At 48.3% G+C, this 21,374-nt stretch overlaps 5 protein-coding genes across 5 annotated transcripts; 3 read left to right on the top strand and 2 right to left on the bottom strand.

Moving 5' to 3' along the window:
• Positions 1 to 866: 866 nt before the first annotated feature.
• On the bottom strand, positions 867 to 1,238 carry VC83_07591 (uncharacterized protein; the record flags this gene model as incomplete). Its single annotated transcript, XM_024471158.1, has 1 exon — positions 867 to 1,238. One exon carries the CDS (start codon positions 1,236 to 1,238, stop codon positions 867 to 869), a length of 372 nt encoding a protein of 123 aa, XP_024320833.1.
• A 1,133-nt stretch (positions 1,239 to 2,371) lies between these two features.
• On the top strand, positions 2,372 to 5,672 carry VC83_07590 (uncharacterized protein; the record flags this gene model as incomplete). Its single annotated transcript, XM_024471157.1, has 4 exons — positions 2,372 to 2,853; positions 2,925 to 3,016; positions 3,698 to 3,814; positions 3,862 to 5,672. 4 exons carry the CDS (start codon positions 2,372 to 2,374, stop codon positions 5,670 to 5,672), a joined length of 2,502 nt encoding a protein of 833 aa, XP_024320832.1.
• A 2,299-nt stretch (positions 5,673 to 7,971) lies between these two features.
• Positions 7,972 to 11,321, top strand: VC83_07589 (uncharacterized protein; the record flags this gene model as incomplete). The annotated part of the gene is made up of 3 exons (XM_024471156.1): positions 7,972 to 8,425; positions 8,475 to 9,255; positions 9,302 to 11,321. 3 exons carry the CDS (start codon positions 7,972 to 7,974, stop codon positions 11,319 to 11,321), a joined length of 3,255 nt encoding a protein of 1,084 aa, XP_024320929.1.
• A 2,596-nt stretch (positions 11,322 to 13,917) lies between these two features.
• Positions 13,918 to 15,411, top strand: VC83_07588 (uncharacterized protein; the record flags this gene model as incomplete). Its single annotated transcript, XM_024471155.1, has 1 exon — positions 13,918 to 15,411. One exon carries the CDS (start codon positions 13,918 to 13,920, stop codon positions 15,409 to 15,411), a length of 1,494 nt encoding a protein of 497 aa, XP_024320930.1.
• Positions 15,412 to 15,986: 575 nt separating this feature from the next.
• VC83_07587 (uncharacterized protein) lies at positions 15,987 to 18,456 on the bottom strand (the record flags this gene model as incomplete). The annotated part of the gene is made up of 5 exons (XM_024471154.1): positions 15,987 to 16,945; positions 17,011 to 17,387; positions 17,449 to 17,771; positions 17,841 to 18,084; positions 18,149 to 18,456. The coding sequence occupies 5 exons, from the start codon at positions 18,454 to 18,456 to the stop codon at positions 15,987 to 15,989; spliced, it is 2,211 nt and encodes a 736-aa protein (XP_024320932.1).
• Between the last annotated feature and the right edge of the window lie 2,918 nt (positions 18,457 to 21,374).

The raw sequence follows: 21,374 nt of genomic DNA, 5'->3' as shown, positions 1-21,374 counted from the left end.
TAAAACATTACACCAGGGGGACTGTTTTGGACGTTCCGGGAGCCATTTATTAGACCTAAGATCATCACTAAAAATATCATTCCAAGTCTCTGTCCTTAGGTCGGCTATACTGCATCGAGGAGTCATTTCTAGCGCTCCAACTGCAGCTACTAGCTTAGTCGGCTGAAGTAGCTCCAGCAGCACATTGTAGCACCTTTGGTGGATAGCGCCATTCACCCGCAGTGATAAATATCCAAAAGCAGCACTCAAACAACATGATGCATGTGCAGTGGTGAAGCGACATTAACTATCATTTTGGTGCTGCTGCAATAGTACCTACTCTATAACGGAATACATAGACAAATCACTACCTCTTACCGGCTCACCACACATATTGGTATACAAAGGCCGATCACCTCGGTCATCACACAGGAAAGATCAGCAACGCGCCTACCTCTAGGCCATCAACAAGGCCGACATAGATGATGCCAATGCGGTTACCGGCGACAGACGGTGCGACACATCCTCTTGGAATGTAGAGAACGAGCGACACCGGATGTGGGTAGGTAGGCCTCATGCGTCGACACGAACGCTTTCTGCAGCTCATCAAGCAGCCAAGGTTATCCTAGAGCAATTCCGGGTAGTCCATCTAAATATACGTAGTGTAGACGAGTAAAATCTGTATATAGAAGTAAGGGCAGGCTAGGAAAGGTCTGACAAGTTCAGAGTCATTAGATCTATAGATAACTATGAACGAAAATGGAGAAACAGTTTAGAACGGCTTACATAGCTGCAATCGAATAAATCAACCAGGCAGTGAGGCTAGGAGCTCCCAATGGTCCTTCAGGATATAATAATATGTCCTTCATTGCGCTTCCGGCCACTCCCTAGAGCCCACTATTTCTGGAGACCTGGGATGATCGCCAGATCCGGCCAATCTCCCGAGACTCCCGCCTCTGGAGACCTGGAATCGCCAGATCCAGCCAATCTTCCGAGTCTCCCGCCTCTGGAGACCGCGGGGCGTGGGAGCAACTCGGCTCCCTGGAGAACTGGGATCGCCAGATCAGGCCAATCTCCCGAGTCTCCCGCCTCTGGGGCCCTGAAATCGCCAGATCCAGCCAATCTCCCGAGTCTCCCTGCTCTGGAGACCGCGGGGCGTGGGAGGCGCTCGGCTCCCTCAAGCGGCGGTCTCTAGAGGTGTGGGGGGCTTTCGAGCGTAATGGGCCTAAGACCCGCGGGCGTGAGCCACACACATACATAGGCTGCTCCCGAGTGTTCCACTAAATTTCCGATTGCGTCGTTCCCACTACAAATCCCGTCTCATCTATGTTATACACGTTCTCGAGTTCTGGTTCTTTTCGTCAAACTGCCAAACCGCTGCGATATCTTCTCATATGTAGCCTCTTGATGCCGCCGCAACGACTCTAATTGTCGAGAATTCGTTCCTTTAATTGTAGGATATTGATTTGGGCCAACGCAGGTGTTGCTGGGAGGGCAGTACTAGTAACTCGTGTAATTCATCGTGCTAATGTCCTCTCTTCTACGTTAGAGAGTAATCGGACGTCCCGATCGCGTAGAGTTTGAGCCTGAACGTAAAAGTGTATCGCTGTAGCCCGGATAGATGAATGCTCACTATTTTCCAGTTAGTTATTGCCTTTTGTATGTCTTCTCCAGAATTCGCTTTACCAGTTACACGTAAGAAGCCAAAAGTCGCATTGCTACATCAATAGAGGGTTGAAAACAGACCCTTGAAGGATGCGAGAACGCTACCAGCAAGAATTTGAGGGGCAAAAGCGCTCTAGTTTTGGCATGACAAAAACTGCCTTGCTGCTTGGTTGCTCTTATTTACCATTTCATAGTCATAGAGTCACAACTGGCTGGAGCGGTATTCTATCCTTTCTTCGCTTTGTTCGAGGGATCAATTTTGGAGGTGGGTTGATTTTCCTTGTCGTCAATTTTGACGCTGCGCTAGCTTATTACAGGGTTGATGCGGGTTGATGCAGCCACAAACTCCACAGGGGTCAAAACTGGATGATCACCAATGACGTCGATTATGTACATCCTGACTTGAGTAATGAGCCAAAAAGTGGATCGCTGTAGCAGGTACAGGAAACCTGGCACCTTATATACTACAGTACAAGATCATCGTACATACACTTCTCTCCTTGAATCGGGTCACATTGTCGCCATTGCAGATCGCTAACAAAGTCCCACCTTGCAACTTCAATATTGCATCATTACCAACCTTCCCAAAGCATCATTTCAAACTATGAATTCTGTCCAGCTCAAAAGTATGCATAAATCGCTTCAAACTACTAGAGCATTACCCGTGGAATCTGGACAGGGCATCCATTTGATCGCAACGTGTTTGTTGAACTCAGGAAATCCGCGAATGACCGTTGCTGAAATTCACGAATGGCTTGCTCTAAAGTATCCGGAGTACCAATACAGAAAGTATAACATTCGCAAAGTTCTAAATTCTCGAAATTCCCGGTTCGTGATTGCCAACAGAGATCGGATTGCGGGTCTCCCGGCTCGCTGGATTATTCGGTCTGGGACAGAGACTCAACTTCGGAAGCGCTTCAGTGGACCCCCACGTAGCCGTATAATTCGTCAGATCTATGGTGGTCCTTCCCAAGAAATTCACTGCATACTTTGCAGACGGAGTTTTGATTGTCACGAGAGTTTTGTGGCGCATCAGCGAGAGGCCCATTCTGACGGTGCAAGCTCGTCTCCGGCCACCAACAAGGGAAAGAGGCCCTTTGACTATGCACCTGCTGTCACAAGCGACCCTGGGGCCGGGACTCATAGTGGAAGGCGTCGCGACGAGGAGCGCGAGCTTGATTACGATCCAAATGCTCAGGAGATGAGACAGTAAGAGACGTTCAATTTGTTAAAGACGCTGCCTCCTCTCAAATCGTAGATGATAACGACTCTGTTGATAGCATACTGGCAGAGAAGCAAGGAGTTGACGAAAAGTACGACTTCATCCATGGGATGGTGACGTTAAAGACGAGCCCAGGGGCAGCCGCTGGATGTAAAGGACAAAGTCTTTTTGTTGAGGAAGGCATATCGGACTGACGTCTCTGGATAGCTGCAATAGTTTCACATTTGATGGAGGTATGAAGCCGGCCGCAGCGGTGATTGTATAGGATAGGATAGGAGATTTCAGCTAGGTTGAGAGTCATACAAACCTGTTTATTATTCTGTTCATTACTGCAATTATTGATATTGTAAGATTACCCCAAGAACGTATGTAGGTATTGGTATTCACAGTTGTATCGTGATAGGTGAGTAACTTACCCTTGAGCGAAATAATTCCACACTCGTTGTGGAGTTACAATGACAGGGATTATGCACGTGATTGATTTGCATCCAGAAATAGATTAACTTAGAAGTATCGAAGTCCACTCGCACTTAAGCGATTCCACACTCGTTGTGGAGTTACAATGACAGGGATTATGCACGTGATTGATTTGCATCCAGAAATAACTTAGAAGTATCGAAGTCCACTCGCACTTAAGCGATTCCACACTCGTTGTGGAGTTACAATGACAGGGATTATGCACGTGATTCTTTTGCATCCAAATAGATTAGAAGGTTCGAAGTCCACTCGCAGTCACAGAGGGATTCACTTGACTCTGGAGCGATCACCATCACAACCACTTCTTATACCTGGTTGAAATGGCCTCAATAGTAGGTAACACTGGGTCTCTAGCCACCGGAATTACTGATCATACGCGGAGCATGTTCCGCGCTATACTTGCGGAGAATGGCATAGCTGATGCCGATGAGGCTACCCTGGAGCAGGAGATGGTTATGTTTTTCAAATTTAGTGAGCTACAGCGGTGGACCTGTTACGTTCAATCTAATTGTATTCAGCACGTTCGCATCGAATCCGGCTGGGAAGGCCAGGTGATTTTGCTAACTGCCCGGTGATCATCGACGCCGACGACGACATGAGCGACGTTATCACGAAAACTATAGTCCCTTCAATAGCACAATCGCCCCTTCCTTCGCCTCCTCCTTCCTCTCCTTCCCCTCCTCCTGCCTCTCCTCCGCCTCCGCCTCGGCCTCCCACTCCGGCACCGTCTCGACATTCGTTGCGTGGAACATCTGGTGTTGTCGAGAACTTTAGTGGTATGGATGGACGGCATAAAAAGAAGCGAAAACGTGGAGCACAGGGTGGGGGTATGGATGGACGGCATAAAAAGAAGCCAAAACTTGGAGCACAGAGTGGGGGTTCTAGTTCAAAATTACCGTCCATCACTGCCTCAATCAAGAACTTGGCTCCAGCCGTTTCTACAGCGGGCGTGGGGGAAAGCGCGTTACCACAAGCTCAGAGCGCTCTAATACCACCGACTGAGACCACTGAGTCCTTAGTGCGAGCCGGTCCAAGTTGTCAAACTACTCAATCCCTAGAAGGCGGTATGTCAGAGATACTGCGGCCCGAAGATGCTGTCGACATTATGACCTCCGTGCTGCTGACGACCGCGAAGGTAAGGATCCAGGCAGGCAAGTTTGGCTTCAAATCGGTAAACCTAACGACCACCACAAACACCGTCAAAATTCGAGAGTACACCAAACTAATGGAGCTACCATTCAAGGATGCCACTGACATGATAGCAAAATCGGGTGCTGGTAGTGTCGGCATTGGCCTCCAAAAAACATGGGAGGAAGCCTGCTATTGGGAAATAATCGAGAAATACGCGGCGACTCTTGGCCCTATGTCTATCTCTACAGGACCACATGATGGATTAACCTCGCAGGAAAAGGTTGCAGCATTTGAATTCATTCAGCTGACCGGAAATGGGACAGAACAGACAAGTGAAGAGACGCAGCGCAGGTGGCGCGTCTGGTGGAAGGATCTGTCGGATATGAAAAATGCTGGTGTGGTATGCATCCTGCTCTACCGAAACCCTAGGTTCAATAAGTTTTGCAAGGATTTCCCCAGAAGGAAGCAGTCTTATCGGGAACTGATCAATATCATCGTGTCCTGGGAAGCGGTATACTCGAACCATATCAAACAGATTGAGCTCCGGGCGATAGCCCACGCCCAAGGTAACTACTCGGGCTGGCTGGACCGACTACAGGTCACCGAACAACTGACCATATCAGAATCAAACTGGGATAATGGGTCTAATGTATGGCACTGCTATGACGAAGAAGAGGCCTGGAAGCTTACCAGAAACTGCGCAGCGACATCAGCTGAGAGTACCCCGAAACTACTTACAAAAGACGCATACATAGAATCGGGGACGAATAGGTCATTCTTTATATCAATCCAACCTGGCATTTCCAAGCTGGTTAGTGTGTTCCCTGTTGTCCCCATAGACCCAGGCGACGTGCTGGGAATCTTCTCGGGTAAAATTCGGTTCTCCGAGCGCTGCAATGTTGCCCAGTCCATTACCGGACCGGCACCGCATCTTTGGTTAGACTATTCACAGATGACGGGAACCCTCAACCAAATGCTAGTCGCTCAGCCAGGTGGAGCAGCTAATGTGTACTTGACTTGGGAGGGTGTCAACGAAGCTGTGGAGGGTGGTCCGTGTGAGATCTGGAGAGTGCTTGTCGTGGCTATTCGCAAAATTATACCTTTTGAGCCGCTCGTTCGCGTGGCCTCCTCAGAGGAGCAGTTCGCACTTCACCAATCACCTGAGTACGCAAGAAGAGGCGTCTTGGAGGCTTTTTAACTGTAGCATTGACACAACCGCATGAGACATAATATATAATATCGCTCACTTGCCCGATTTTGTGATATTCATGTTCCCACTTGCTTTCTCGCTGTGTATCGCAGGCCTACCGGTTGAGGTAATTTCCATGAAAGAACTGAGAAAGTATAATAATCTTGAAAGGTCTGTTGTTGACGAACAACACAAGCAGCGTAACAAAAGTGGCGCACGCACGCACGTTGGTACCTGCATATTCTACTCCACTAACGACATCGCATTCAAATGTAGCTATCGCTTCCAATTATTGCCAACAGCCAAGAGTAGATGCCAGAAGCCGTACCTAAACTACTGAAATCCTCAAGTGGCTAGCTATAGAGAGAATAGGTTTACAATACGAACTACTGTACCTAGAAATGGCTTGAAATTCCTGCTCTGCCTGACATCCCTCCGAGCCAGCCACTGCACTAAGTCCTAATTATCCCTTACCCTATGGTACGTACCAGCCGATGGTCGATGAACCTCATCTTTGAGAACCCATGAACTGCCTCCTTTGTTTCAATCTCTCGACCTACAATGTACTGTAACCTCAAACTGCCTCGCCCGCCTTAAATAGACACAATGAGGTCCATACGCTTTCTGTATGCTTAGGCGTCATGCCCTATGATGCAGCGTCGTCATATCCGGTCGTAAACTTATTATTCGGTAATGTCCGGAGCCGGAGAGCTTCCCGCAATGGGGGCAGGTTCGAGATGCTTTCGTCTTACCAAGAGATCGTGTATAGAGTGCCGTGGAGGAGAGTGTGGTGAAGGAGAGCACGACCGAGAGTTGTAGGAGAGGTTCGGAGCACGCGACAGCACGCGGTCGCGTGCTGTCGCGTGCTGCGGTACAAGTTCCAGAAGAACGCTGAGGCTGATTAAGTGGTTGGTATTGAAGCCGCCTTACTAGCGACTAAAATTATGTGAAAGGCCTAAGGGTTCGATTTTGAGGTCGAGAACGTGCTGACCAGGTACCGCTTCTCAATAGCCTGTCGTCGACGACGTTATGATTACTACCGTCAGTGACGAGAATGGTGAGCCGCATAACGAACCCGGCAGGGTCTTGGAGTGTCGGATGCATCCTAGTGGCAAACAATATCTCCTGGTGGCATGGTGGTTTAATCGCAGCATGTTGGAAAAAGCTCGCCCCAGGTATGAACGTTATTTGGACGGGAAGATAGCCTACAAAGCGAAGATCTCGCCAGGGGACATCATATTGATCATAGCAGCTCGTAGCTGTAGTTAAGCAGATATACAAAAGTCTACTAGTAGATGAGAACAAGTGCATCGGAGAACATTTGAGGCATGCACAGCTAGCAAAAGATGCGCCACCTGAGACTCCACCTAAATTAAATGCTAGGGAGTAATGTCCATCCCTAGGTGGCGGAAAACCCTCCGTGCGGGAAAAAATGATAGATACTTCGACTTTTGGCATCTCGTATTCTATACACTTATCAATATTTCCTATATTTTTGCATAAATTGTATTCTATAGCTACCCAGAACACCCCACACCCCTCCATCTAGAGAATTATGTCTGCATTGTTGCCCTAATGCCTGATTTGCGGAGGGCCTGCCTTTATAGCGAAACAGAGTTCCTCTACCACAGGTCCATCCATTCAGCTCTTACTATTCCCAAAACATGTAACGGGATTGTACGTGGGATCAGGGTCTCACAATCATGCGGGAGATTGTCATTTGCCGTGTGGCTGCCGCAAGGCGCAAATTCATGGATGGTTGCTGGGCAAGTTAATACCTCCAGGTGCATGTTGACCCCCACGTCTTAGATGTAAACTCGCTTATGTCATCATCTGGCAAGGCTATGTGTGGCTAAGGATTGTGGCTTGCGAGGCTGATGTTGCTGAACATGACTTTGGCCATACAGTAGTGTTGCATTGATCGTCACCTGCCTCAATACCCGTCATGTGATACAACACCCTTACTGCCTGAGAATGGGTTTATGGAACACTCTACCAATTTGGTTCCAATTTGTACAGTACATCGTAAATTTCAGTCAATTGTCCAGAATTCTATGCAACCTATCTATTAAGATGGCTTGGATAATACAGACAGTATGCTGTGGTTTTCCCCTGTGTCTTTTCTTTGGCGGCAAGACTATTTCTGGTGGTCAGGTTGGGTTGTGTCGGTCACATCCAACCAGGTATCGTCATTTGTTGGCAAGCACCGCGAGGCTCTGGCATTTCAACCATACGTTCCCTTCACAGCAACCTTCCGTTATACCAGTCAGGTTACATTATAGTAGTGGCCATAGGAAATTCTTCTCCCATGGCTGATCCTCTCACAATAGTCGGCATCATTGCCAACATCGTCCAGCTTGTCGACTTTAGCACGAAAGTCCTAGCGCGTCTCAACGACTTCCAATCCAGCCTCGGGGAGATTCCAAAGGCCTTTCGACACATTAAAGCCGAGCTGCCAGTCCTGCAGGAGACGCTCAAACAAACCAGAGGCAAAATCGATGATGGTGCTGTTGAAGACTCAACGAGGGCTGCGTTGCTGCCAGCCGTTCAAGGTTGCAAGATTCAAATTGAAGCTCTCGATGCTCTCCTTGCCGAAACCTTACCAGTGGCAGGTGACTCTCGCTTCAAGAAGTCTACAAAAGCGCTATGGAGCATAACTCAGGACAGCAAAGCTGAAGGCATTACGAAGACTCTCCGTGGTTATATCGCAACCCTTACATTCTACCACGCCGCTGCGTCTTCGACGTTGCAGCCAATGAAAGGTGTGCATCTCAGGATAAATCAAGGGCTATAGCTAACGGGTACTCATAGATACAAAACTTGTTGAGATTCGTCGATGGCTATCTCCACCCGATCCGTCAATCAATTACCGGAAAGCAATCAAACTCCGTCAGTCTGACACTGGTCTTTGGCTTTTGGAGAGTGAAGTATATTCTAAGTGGAAGAGAAATGCGTCATCCTTTGTCTGGCTGTATGGCATCCCTGGCTGCGGCAAAACTATCCTTACTTCAACGGTCACTGAGGACATTTTTCTTTACTGTGCCAACGATCCTGGTAAAGTAGTTGCGTACTTCTACTTCGACTTCACCGATGCAAATAAGCAGAAAACTGAGCTTATGGTACGGTCGCTGATCTCTCAACTCTCGGAACAATGCATCAAAATGCCGTTGGCGCTCGAGGCACTATACTCATCCTCAGATAAGGGAAATCGACAACCTTCCCTCGATGCACTTATGAATGTTCTCCAGCATATGCTTCAAGAGTTTCCACAGTCGTATCTGATTCTAGATGCTTTGGATGAGTGCGCGAACCGAGCTGAGTTGGCGAGAATCCTCGAACAGATGGCCGAATGGCAGCTCGAGGATATGCGCGTCCTGGTTACAAGTCGGAAAGAGCGCGACATCGAGAGCTCGCTAAAGGACATCATAAATAGAGACTGTATCATCTACCTCGAACCCCAAGTAGTAGACAAGGATATTCAAACTTACATTTGCCAGAGGTTGTCTGATGACAAGGAATTAATAAAATGGCAAAAGGATGCTGAGATTAGGCGGGAGATTGAGACTACCCTAATGGAAGGCTCTCGCGGAATGTAGGTCTCTCATCTCTTATTACAACTATGCTATATTGACATACAGAAGGTTCCGGTGGGCTGTCTGCCAGATGGACACATTAGGGAAGTGTCGCACTCGGTCAGCGCTTCGGAAGGCTCTAAAAGCGCTACCAACAACACTAGATGAGACATACGAAGAAATCTTGTGTAAAATCAGCGACACGGACGCAGAGTATGCTATACGCATCCTTAAGTGGCTGGCCTTTTCATCCAGGCCACTATCAGTGGAAGAGCTCGCCGAGGTAGTCGCTATCGACGTGGAGCGAGAGACCGCCTTTGATCGGGAGGAGGTCCTTGAAGACCCGATGGAAGTTCTGGATATTTGCATGAGTCTTGTCTCAGTAGTCATGACAGAAACGTCTTCCTTGAGTGAGCCGAATCGCCACTTGAGTACAATATCCCAGACTGTCACATTGGCCCATTACTCTGTTCAAGAGTACCTCGTCTCTACGCGTATCTGTCATGGCCGCGCCGCGCGATATAGCATGCAACCAGCTGCCTGCCATGTGTACATTGCAAAGGGATCCATTGGTTATCTTCTCCAATTTGAAAAGGAATTATTTAATCGTTTCGAATCTGCTATATCTTTCCAACAAGTCTATATACTGGCTCAATACTCAGCTGAGCACTGGATCATCCATACTCGTAACGGCGAGGAGGGCGATAATCAGCTGACTTATTTGGCCACTAAGTTTCTTTCCACAGGAGACGGTGCTTACTTGAACTGGCTTCGTTTACATGACCCAGACGATGCTTACTTGAACTGGCTTCGTTTACATTACCCAGACGACGGCGTATGGAGGACATCTAACTTTAGAAGAGAATTGGACTCGTGTCCTAATCCACTATACTATGCATCACTTGGTGGTATAGCTGACACCGCTGCCAGATTAGCTGAGGAGGACGCCAACGTTAACTCGCAAGGAGGACATTACGGCAACGCTCTTCAGGCGGCATCAGCCGGAGGCCATGAAAAGCTCGTCGGGGTGCTGCTGAGCAAGGGCGCCGACGTCAACGCGCAAGGAGGATATTACGGCAACGCGCTTCAGGCGGCGTCAGCCAAAGGCCACGACAAGCTCGTCGGGGTGCTACTGAGCAAGGGCGCTGACGTCAACGCGCATGGAGGAGTCTACAGCAACGCTCTCCACGCAGCATCAGCTGGAGGCTACGACAAGCTCATCGAGGTGCTACTGAGCAAGGGCGCTGACGTCAACGCGCAAGGAGGACATTACGGCAACGCTCTTCAGGCGGCATCAGCCGGAGGCCATGAAAAGCTCGTCGGGGTGCTGCTGAGCAAGGGCGCCGACGTCAACGCGCAAGGAGGATATTACGGCAACGCTCTTCAGGCGGCGTCAGCCAAAGGCCACGACAAGCTCGTCGGGGTGCTACTGAGCAAGGGCGCCGACGTCAACGCGCATGGAGGAGCCTACAGCAACGCTCTCCACGCAGCATCAGCTGGAGGCTACGACAAGCTCATCGAGGTGCTACTGAGCAAGGGCGCTGACGTCAACGCGCAAGGAGGATTTTACGGTAACGCGCTCCAGGCGGCATCAATAGTAGTAAGCGGCCTGGTGGGAGCAACTAGAGGCCACAATAAGATCGTTGAGGTGCTGCTGAGCAAGGGCGCCGACGTTAACGCGCAAGGAGGATATTACGGCAACGTGCTCCAGGGGGCATCATTTGAAGGGTGCGACAAGCTCGTCGAGGTGCTACTAAGCAAGGGCGCCGACGTTAACGCGCAAGGAGGAGTCTACGGCAACCCGCTCCAGGCGGCATCAGCCGGAGGCCATGAAAAGCTCGTTGGGGTGCTGCTGAGCAAGGGTGCCGACGTTAGCGCGCAAGGAGGATATCACGGCAACGTGCTTCAGGCGGCGTCAGCCAAAGGCCACGACAAGCTTGTCGAGGTGCTTCTAAGCAAAGGCGCTGACGTCAACGCGCAAGGAGGACACTACAAAAACGCACTCCAGGCAGCATCAGCTGGAGGCTACGACAAGCTCGTTGAGATGCTGCTGAGCAAGGGCGCCGTGCAAGAGTTAGGAAGCTAATTCTATATCAAGCACTACTCACAACCTCCCGGTCAGTATTTCTTTATATACATTGATAAAATATGATTATAGAAATACAATCTGCTTCGAAATACAGTCTGATAACTAGCAGGCGGTGATTTGTCCCTTTCATCGCTTGCACTGAGAATATGACGGAGACTAATCAATTCCAATGTATTGCTTACTTACGGTGATGATGAATGGAGATAGGAACGATCGAGCGGCAGGTCAGCACAGAACAGACATTTGGCTGCTCATGGAAGGTTCTGGAAGAACGCCCAGTTTAGCCTCACGTAGCCACAGTCCTGATGAGCCACAGTCCTGACGAGCCACAACGTCACCAAAATGACATGATGACATAAGCGAAATACAACGCGATCATTGTATAGTGTGGGGGTCACTATACACTAACCAAAACTCGTTAGTCTCTATGACTTGAGGTATTGATCTCCGTCGTGACCATGCATGAATTTGCCCAGCACACCCGCCATAAGGCTGATGACGATCTCCCGCTTCGTAGTCAGGCCCTAAAGCTTAGTTAAGACCCTTTTATAAGTATCCAGAGTGATAAGAGCTCAATGGAGGACTATGATGGAGGAACTCTGCTACGTTATAAATGGAGACTCTCTGCGAATCAGGCTGAAAGGCGGCAACACTAACGTAATTTTTGGGTAGGAGTGGTTCAGAGTGTTCAGCAGTAACCTTGGAACTTGGCTTATACAAAAATATAAGAGATATTAAAGCGTGCGCAGATTTTGAGATGATTGAAGTCAAAGTACCCATCATTTTTTCCTGCACAGTGGGTTTTCCTCCATGTAGGGACGGACGTTATCAAAACGTAATTGACCAGTTTAGAGCCTTGATCTACACATCGAAGAGTTGAGAGTGATCAGAACGTTCAACTATTGCGCGACCGACTACGTAATTCAACCTACTGATTAGAAATACTAGAAAATTAACAGCGTAAAAGAATTGAAATGTGGCAACATGGGAATCGATTTGACCCTGAGATTCATTTGTCGAGGCGCCGGTTGTCGACAAAGGTGGAGCTTCTGGACGGTAGGCGCGAGGGCCAGATTCAGAGAGTGTGGAGAATTAAACGCAACATTTGAACTTTGAGCAGAATCAGACGCTATAGACGAGGAGAAAGTGAAAACGAAGACGCGACGCCCAGATTCTGAGCCAGAACCCCGCACACCTGAAGCCAAAAGATCGCTGGGACGAGCCAGAATATGATCGGAAAAGGTGTGGGCCAAAAATGACCCAGCCTGTCTGATTGGCCGAGCGAAATCGGCTGCTCCAGCTGAGATAAAAGGTGGTTACTTTTGGTCACGTGATTTTTAGTCACCTCGCAACTCCAACTCCAACTCCCCGTCGGCAGAACAGGTTCTCCAAAGTACGCAACTAAACCATAACTAACTAGAATCCTGAGAGAGTTGTTCGATAGCCTGGATTGAGAGCTATCGTGGGATGCTAATTAATTGCCAGGCGCTGATGACCACGAAGCGTCTTCGACCTTCGATCGAGGATCCGTCTGCAAACAACAGACCAAGACGGGAAAAGGCGTCACGGTGATGAAGAACACGACAAATAAGATGGACACAATCACTATCCAAATACTGCGATCACATCTAGCATGTCATTCTATGTTCTCTACAGATAGAGCGGCCACACATACACTAACAACTTCTATATAGTGCGAAGTCTCTATCAACCCCGTCCTGCGCCCAGAACGACCCAGGCTTCACCACTTGAATGCAACAATGCTGCTGAGGATCCTTTGATCACTGCTTTCGATAAGGCTCACAATTCATTAGAGAGTGGAAAAACGCAGCGTCCCATGTTACGTATTGCTTATATCTAGCTCGTTCGATGCTCCCGCAGCGAGATTCCAGCGTTGGATTCGCGGCCCCTCACTAAGTTGAGGGGCTGCGCATCTAGTGATTCACCCAATATAGTTCCGACGGCGCACTGTTTCGTGCGTAGGTTCGCAAGGAAATGCTAGCGGACGAAAAATCTTTGGCCAAACTAGCAAGAATTCGAGAAGTGTATCTTCTGAGAAGTGTATCTTCGGGAAGAACTGTATCTTTGGAAAGAAGTGGTATCGAGAACAACTGGTACTGTACTCTGTAACTTATGGCGCTGTACTGTACTGTAGAATGGAGCATACAAGTTGTTTCGAAGCTGGCGTCGGCTTGACGGGAGTTGGCTAATCATCAAAGGTCCGGGGTTACGAGCGTCATGGTAACGTTTTGATAATCTACGTAGAACAAGGGAATTAACGGAAGATAAAACCCATTCAATTAACAAATAATTCTATTCCGTCACTAAATTCAGAGTTTCTGTTCTTTAACTCGTTGCAATACTGTAGTGTACTTGAAGCGATAGAAACAAACGTGGCGCACGCCACCCTGGTACCTGCATATTCTACCCCACTAACGACATCATATCCAAATGTAGCTCATCGCTTCCAATTATTGCCAACAGCCAAGAGTAGATGCCAGAAGCTCTACCGATACTACTGAAATCCTCAGGGGGCTAGCTATAGAGAGAATCTTTTACAATACGCATTACTGCATCGATAAATGGCTTTGAAATGCTTACTCTGCGCGACATCCCTCCCGAAATACTGAGCTTATTTTGCGAGTGCCTTGACCAACAAGATCTTCGAAATGTCCGACTCCTAAACCGAGCTTTTGATAACGCTGCTCGACGAATCCTCTTTCGCACGATCTTCCTGAAGGTCAACCTCCACAGTTTTGGCAAGCTCTCAAATATATCTGAGCATGAGACCCTTCGGCACTATGTCGAAGTCTTCATCTACGACGGAAGGGAATTGGAGTTCGCAGAAGGCTCTGCCTTCGAGGAATGGTTACACCACACAGCTGCAACAGGAATAGGCATGCTATCAGATACGAGAGATAAATTTCTTGCTCGATTTTCACAACAGCAACTACATGAATATTATTTCAACTTCTGTCGCTATGTGAGGCTCGTCCAAGGTCCGATCTTGCAGGGAGACAACGAGATAAAGTGGTTGCTCAAGGCTATGAGAAGATTTCCGAGGCTTTCTGTCGTAGAATACGCGGAAAATGAACAGGGTTTCAAGGACGACGACCGCGAGCTTCAACCTATGAGCTTCTTCAGCCCTCTAGCACAGGAAACTCTAGCGGAGCCTGAGGAAGGATGGGGAAGATGGGACAAGCACTTCTGGGCACTTGTATGTGCGGTTTTTCGTAGCGAGAATCCCCAGCAAGTGAAGCAACTTCGGGGTGAAATGCTTGACTATGAGAGTTTGCGCAAGGTCGAAAAAGCCATTCCTCAGCTCACCTTGAAAAATATCCAACTCCTGTGTCTTGAATTCACATCTGAAGATCATATGTCGCAAGCTTCGACTCGGAGTCTTGCTGCGCTTTTAAAACGTGCCCCTAACCTCACATCACTGCGGCTATCTTACGGAGATCACTTAAGGTCCCTCGAAAATATATCAACCTCCTTTCGCAGTAGGCTATTTGATACTTCCCTGCACTGGAAGCACCTTACGAACCTGTCCTTGCAAAACCTGGCCCTATCTCCATCATATCTTCAACAATTGCTTCAGAGACACTCCACAACCCTTCTGTCGCTCGAACTATCGGATATGGCCCTTCAGCGTGGCAACGAGACCATTGAAGGAGGTGCACGAGCTCTCTGGATCACGATGATACAATTTCTAAGTCAGTCTATGTCTCTTAAACGGATCAAACTCATAGGTCGCTTTACGACAGATACGAACGAAGCATGGTCAACCTGCGGCGCTGGGGAGGATGGTTCTGTTTGTCCACCGCGTCAGGACGGTTGTCTAATCAGCCGGATTGAACATTTCATCATCCACGGTGGCCTTTGTCCGTTTACGCTCAGGAAGCCTGAAAGGCTGTATGATGTACACATGGATGCCAGCCATAATGAGGGACCTTGGATTCCTAAACACTCTTGGTCTTGGGAGGAAGATGATACGTGGAGATTCGCCGCGTTCATGATTGAAGGGACTCTGGGGGAAGAGTCGTTCCTCGAGGAACTCCTCAGCGTAGATACTCTCATCCCAGGATGAGAGTAACTGCAACTCTCCTCGCTTTACCTTTGGCACCACCCTTTATATAAGCAAGTAGTAATTTTTTAGAACGAAGCTTCGCGTTCAACTCAATGTAGACTGTAACCTGTTAACTTGAAGCCATTGTGTCTGGTCCCTGCTTTTCCTAGTTAGCCTTTTACGCAAGAGAACCTCTGTGGATGGAGTGGTCAGGCGTAAGCGCTACAGGCAGTTAATAGAGCCTCAAAACGGTGTCGATTGCAAGGATAAGTTAGAGGATGACTGGCAAGGGTTCAGCAGGACCATCGGGTGGTGGGAGATCACGAGACCGCCAGGTGAGTGATGATCACGACCATCCAGTGCAGGTCACGTTAGTGCATTTAAGAATGCGGGTGTCAGAAATACAATCAAGCTTAGATTGAATGGTTGACCAATTTCGAGTTTCTACTGTAACTTATACTATACATACATTCTACAAGATAGTACCGTAGGCGAAAGCATCAATATGACTATGAGACAAAAACGAGAACAAAACAAAACGAAAAAGACAAAAAGTCGGCCAGAGAGCCGCACGCTTTTCGTAGAGCATCAACTGGTCAAGAAACCGTCCCGTGGATACTCTCTGCATGATTCCGGAGATGCGGCTTATGCTCCAGAGACATCCGACAGACCTTGCACCCGATCCGATCTCCTTTCTTGATGTTGGCCAAATGCTTCCGCTTGAAGTGCTTCGTTAAGTCTCCTGGACTCGCAAATGATTTAGTGCGCTTTTCGAATGATAAATTTCGCTCCCCTAAGCACATGAAGCATATCTTTGGTCGGTTCTCTGTGTATACTGACAACATAGCTGCGTCCAGTGCTTGCTTTTCGGTCTCTGCGGCCGCCAACTGCGGGTCGGCCGGGGTTGAACCCGTTCGCCTGATAGGGGCGCGCCTGGGAGCAGCTCCCCCTTCCTGAAACTTGCAGTAGGCAGCGGTCGCATTGATAGCCGCATTGCGCCGGCAGATTTCCTCCTCCAGAGTGGTCCCTGGAAGCGTTATAACTGTCTCCACTAGGCGCCTTTGAGGTTGAGGCATATCATCGGCTAGGTCTAGGGTAGTCTTTAAGTCCTCGTCGAACTTTAGACCAGAGAGCTGCAACTCGATGTCGCTGACTGACTTCTCTAGGTCCCACTCGTCCCGAAGCTTCTTTAGGAGTGCGATTCTCTGCCGTTGCCTCTCCCTAGCGATATCACTAGTGAGAGCTTTGTAATGGGGTTGCGTTGTGACTGTACCAACAGAGCGGTGTTTTGATTTCTCTCGCCGTGCGACGAGTCGGAGGACACGAGGGGACTGATTGACAGACTGGGATTGCTCAGTCGTCAACTCCTGCGGCCGGCAGGGATCGATCCACCGCAGTAGCCGGCACGCTGCCTCCATGAGGTGGTTCTGAGGCTCGTAGCCACACACGATAGCCCTAGTATCAGCCTCTACCCGCCGCGAGAGATAGTGATTAATGAAGGTGCGCATGTCAGCGTGCTGTAGCATCATGTTCTGGAGCGCATCACTCACGTCCCCTATCCGTCAGTCGTTAGCTAAGCTTTATAGGGGGAGGGGAGGTTGCGCTGCATAGGGTACGGACCGCTCTTGTTGAATTTGTTGCCCGCGTTGTACCGGAGACCATATGGGCGGATAATCTGTGGGAAGCACGATAGTACTCCAAGGCCCTCCATCCACCGTAGGAGAGTCGAATAAGGGAGCGGCTCGGTAGGCGAGATCTCCCACCCGTAGGGTGTCCGGATGGACTTGCGGAAGATGGGGATGTTGGCCTTTTCTGGCTTTAGAAACAACGACAGCTGATTGCAGCCTGGCCGAATGTCTAACTTGCTGATAGCCTCGCCAGACGTGAGATTTGGGGCTTTGAAGGCTTCATCGTCTATAATCATTCCAAGTAGGGAAACGTGTGGGCTGAGAAGCAAGGACGGGTCGAATATTATCTCAGGCAGAACAAAAGTATTACTAGTTTGTCAGCTTAAACTGTAGAATCATAGGAGGGAGGAAGGTAGAGTGCAGAGCTTACGCTTCCTTTACGCCAAGAAACTGCTTCGTGAATTCACATGTGAACTCAATTAGAATCCGGTGGGGCCCGCCCTTTGGGTCCCGGAGCAGGCTCACAATAATGTGGCGGTAGCAGAGGTCGAGGATAGCTTGCGGCCGGTTTCCAGAGAAGCCAGCAAGCAGGAGAAATAGCATGATGGCAATGCGCTGCCGGCCATGTGTGTACCTCTTCTTTGTGGTAGTTAGGTTGGTATGAAGGATCATTGACAGAGACTCTACGTCTATAGCTGCCTTTTCGCGCTTCTCTCTTATAAGCTTGTGCTTCTTTGCTAACTTCCGTAGTTTCTAGACGTTACTCTGTAAGCCTTCCTCATGTGGACTTGTAGGGCAGAGTAGAGTGGAGGTATGACTTACGCGATTTACCATGCGTTTAAAAACTATGTCACCCTCCCCAATCCTTATACCAGTCGCCTTCTCGCAGGCCATCCGAAAGTTCTTGTAGTACGATATAAGACTACTCTCTGTCTTAATGCCTTTCAGCCTCCTCCCACCCTTTCCACGACGTTGGTTTAGCACCCAGTCGAAGAAGGCCCCAATCATGCGGGGAGTGACGTCTCGCATCGACTGAATAGGGTCCTTTTCGACATATTTACAATACCTATGAGTTAGTTAGGTTAGCGATACAAACATAGAGGGACGATAGGTGAAGGTATAAGACTAACCGGTAAAACCGTTGCTCGATTCCGCCAATAAGACAAAGAGTACTGTCTCTATAATCCTCAATCTCATCATCAGAGTCAGAATCATCTTCTTGATGAAGGTAGTACTCTGGCGGGTGGTCTTCTACATCAGTGTCAACATCTGTAGTATCAGAGTCGCCGCCCCTAGCATTATCCTCTACATCGCTATCAATATCTGTCGGAATAGTATCAGAGTCGCTATCCACAACGTTATCCTCAACATCGAAGCAGCTCTCGGAGTCTGACACATTGCAGCTAGAGAAGCTTCGTGAGAGCTGGCGACGCCGCATACCATATTAACTCAAGGGAGACGACGGCAACGACGGCCTTGGTGTTGAAGAGAAAGTAGGAGATGTTGGAAGGAACCTGCTCCAAAGGAACTGTATTGTCGAAGAGGAAAGAGACAGGAGCGAGCGAGGAGGGTATTAAGTATGGTGGGAAGGAAAGGTAGGGTAGACATAAGGAAAGGCATCGTTAACTTAGTCACAAGGGGCTGGAGGGCACCCATATTCTGAGGGCCAAAACGGCTGCAAGTCAAAGATGAGAAGCTTCCTGCTTCAAGCTCGCTCTGGTTTTGGTGTTCCTATTAGTCAGCTAGGTCCGGGTCTTGCCGTTTTGCTATCAGGTACGTACCCGAGCGTTAGAGCAGCGTGAGATTTTGGCAACTCGGCTGCACAAAACAGCGCCTAAACCAGCCGAAAACAGAAGCCAGTTTGCCGCAAGGTAGTTTAAGAAGGTATTATTGAGGATATATAACATCTTGTTGGTACAACCATATCTAAATTATTACTACCATGTCTTTACCACCTCTCTTTGGTAGTAGCCCACCTTCGCACTATATAACTATTATGGCGTAGAACAGCTTGCTTCGCTCGATCTAAACGACGATATTACGCAGGACGAAGTAGATGAGGATATGGAGGATGAAAAAGTAAGAATTGACCAAGCCTTCTGCTATATGAAGGAGGAAGTCCAAAAGTAAATGGAAGGGGCGTTAGCTCCAAAGACTATCTCAGACTATGCGAGGTAAGTTATACACTATATGGTGCCTCCAAAGCTCTACATCTTGCCTTCATTATGACCGAATGTATGCTTACAATATGTGGTATTATGTAGCCTATGGAAGCAATTTACTACCTATACCGCACAACAACACCCTGTAAATGGTATGTCTGACTTAAATGGCAGTAAGGACACATGCCCTTACTTTTGCGCAGTGTGGATAATGTCTCTCTGTGACCCAAAGCCGATGCAAATTGATGACCCTTCAGTAGAATCGCTACCCCAGACACATTCGACGCACATACCAATAAAAATAGAGAACTCCTCAAAGAGAATGCGTAAGGGGAAGCCTGCTACATACTAACATGCGGTAAAAATGAGGTCAGCTTTAAGTTTTGGGTTTGTACAGTATATGGATAAGACTCCATCGGTATGGCAGAAGCTTCCAGATGGAATAAACTGGGGAAACCCATCGCTATCAACAGTAGTAACGACGTATATGAAGAGTCTTCGGAAGAAGAAGGTATATACTCTCTTCCTTTGGTACAAAATGTAGAAAAAGCTAATAACAGGATAGACAAGAGCTGGAGAGGTTGCTAGAAGTGCCCGGGCAATTACAAAGGAAGATTTACGGAAGTTATGGGTTTTTAACAAAGAATTCCCATGCCTTTCGTTTGGAGAGAAGCTTAATAACTTTAATGATGAGGTTCACTACTCATCTTGGGGTGGTGGGCGCGTTCGGGCTATGCTTCAGTGCATTTACCTTCTATCCTTCCAATGTTTACTCCGCTTTGATGAGGTACTACAGATCCAACTACATCATATTACAGTTGAGAACGAAGCTGCAGCAACTGTTTTGTTAAATTTGGTATTCTGGAAAACGAAGCAAGAGGGTGGTACGTCGTTCACGCTGAAGTGTACGCTCTTACTTACTGTAATGGGTGCCGCCGTTACAGTACATATGGTATATAAAGCGTGTTACACGTATTCCGGGTGAGCCGGAATACTGTAGTCTTTTTGGCTCAGTGGGATGTAGCGCGAGCGTAACCGTACATCGTTACAAGAGTATTCCAGCTCACCAGTCAATGGGTTTTGATTGGCTCGCTTGTTGGGTGGGCTAAGCGAGCAATCAGTGTAATTCCTTACCTGGCTGACAAGGGGGCGTCCTTGGGGGCTTAAGCTATTATATACACACCTTAGCATCCTGAGTAGTAACGGGCCTAGAAGCAAGTACGAGATGATACGCTAGAAGCCTCTACATCCGTGCCGGGACGTCACGGACTAAAGGGGGGGGTAATTGTAATGGGTGCCGCCGTTACAGTACATGTGGTATATAAAGCGTGTTACGCGTATTCCGGGCGAGCCGGAATACTGTAGTCTTTTTGGCTCAGTGGTGTTACGATGGTCATAGAGGTCATGATGCCAGTCCAGGAAAAGTAATCTAGATTGAATCTAAAGAGAGAAGAAGAAGAAGAAGGAAGGAAGGTGAGGCTATTCCTCATAACATACAGTTGTCTGCTTAGCGGTTGTAACCTTGTGGCTAAGGCTACACCCGTAATCCCCATAACAACTGTAATAACCAAACCATAACAACCATAACAACCATAACAACCATAACAACCATAACAACCATAACAAGCTGTGACAAGCTGTGAGCTGTAATCGTAACACTACCCCCCCCCCTAGTAAGATTGATCTCCTGATCAAGAGTAAGATCATCGTGGCTTCTGCGGGTATTTTCAGTGGAAAGCTTGTGTGAGTTCAGGTGCATTGTTGAAGTTTGTAGCAGGATACCAAGTGTTGTCTAGTGGGTGGTTCTTCCATGCTGCCATATAGAACAGCTTCTTCCATAGGAGTTTAGAATCTAGGATTTCTTCAACTTCCCATTCAAGTTCATCTTCTATAATGATTGGCAGGGGTGGTTCATGGTGCTGGCCTTGTAAAGCATCATCTGAGTCAAGTCGTAAGAGGTTGCTATGAAACACAGGGTGTATCTTCATGCTTGGTGGTAGCTGGAGTCGGTATGCAACATTCCCAATTTGCTCAAGGATTTGAAATGGACCAACTTGCTTATGGTCAAGTTTCTTTGAGGGTCGTTGGGTTTTGATATTCCGAGTAGAAAGCCAGACTCGGTCTCCTATCTTATATCTTGGTGCTGGCTTCCTGTTTTGATTTGCAAAGTGCTCCATTCGGTTTTGTGAGAGGG

This window comes from Pseudogymnoascus destructans (genome assembly GCF_001641265.1).
Source record: "Pseudogymnoascus destructans isolate 20631-21 unplaced genomic scaffold scaffold_23, whole genome shotgun sequence".
In the NCBI taxonomy this organism is placed as follows: domain Eukaryota; kingdom Fungi; phylum Ascomycota; class Leotiomycetes; order Thelebolales; family Thelebolaceae; genus Pseudogymnoascus; species Pseudogymnoascus destructans.
This window is presented reverse-complemented; position numbering and strand designations above follow the sequence as displayed.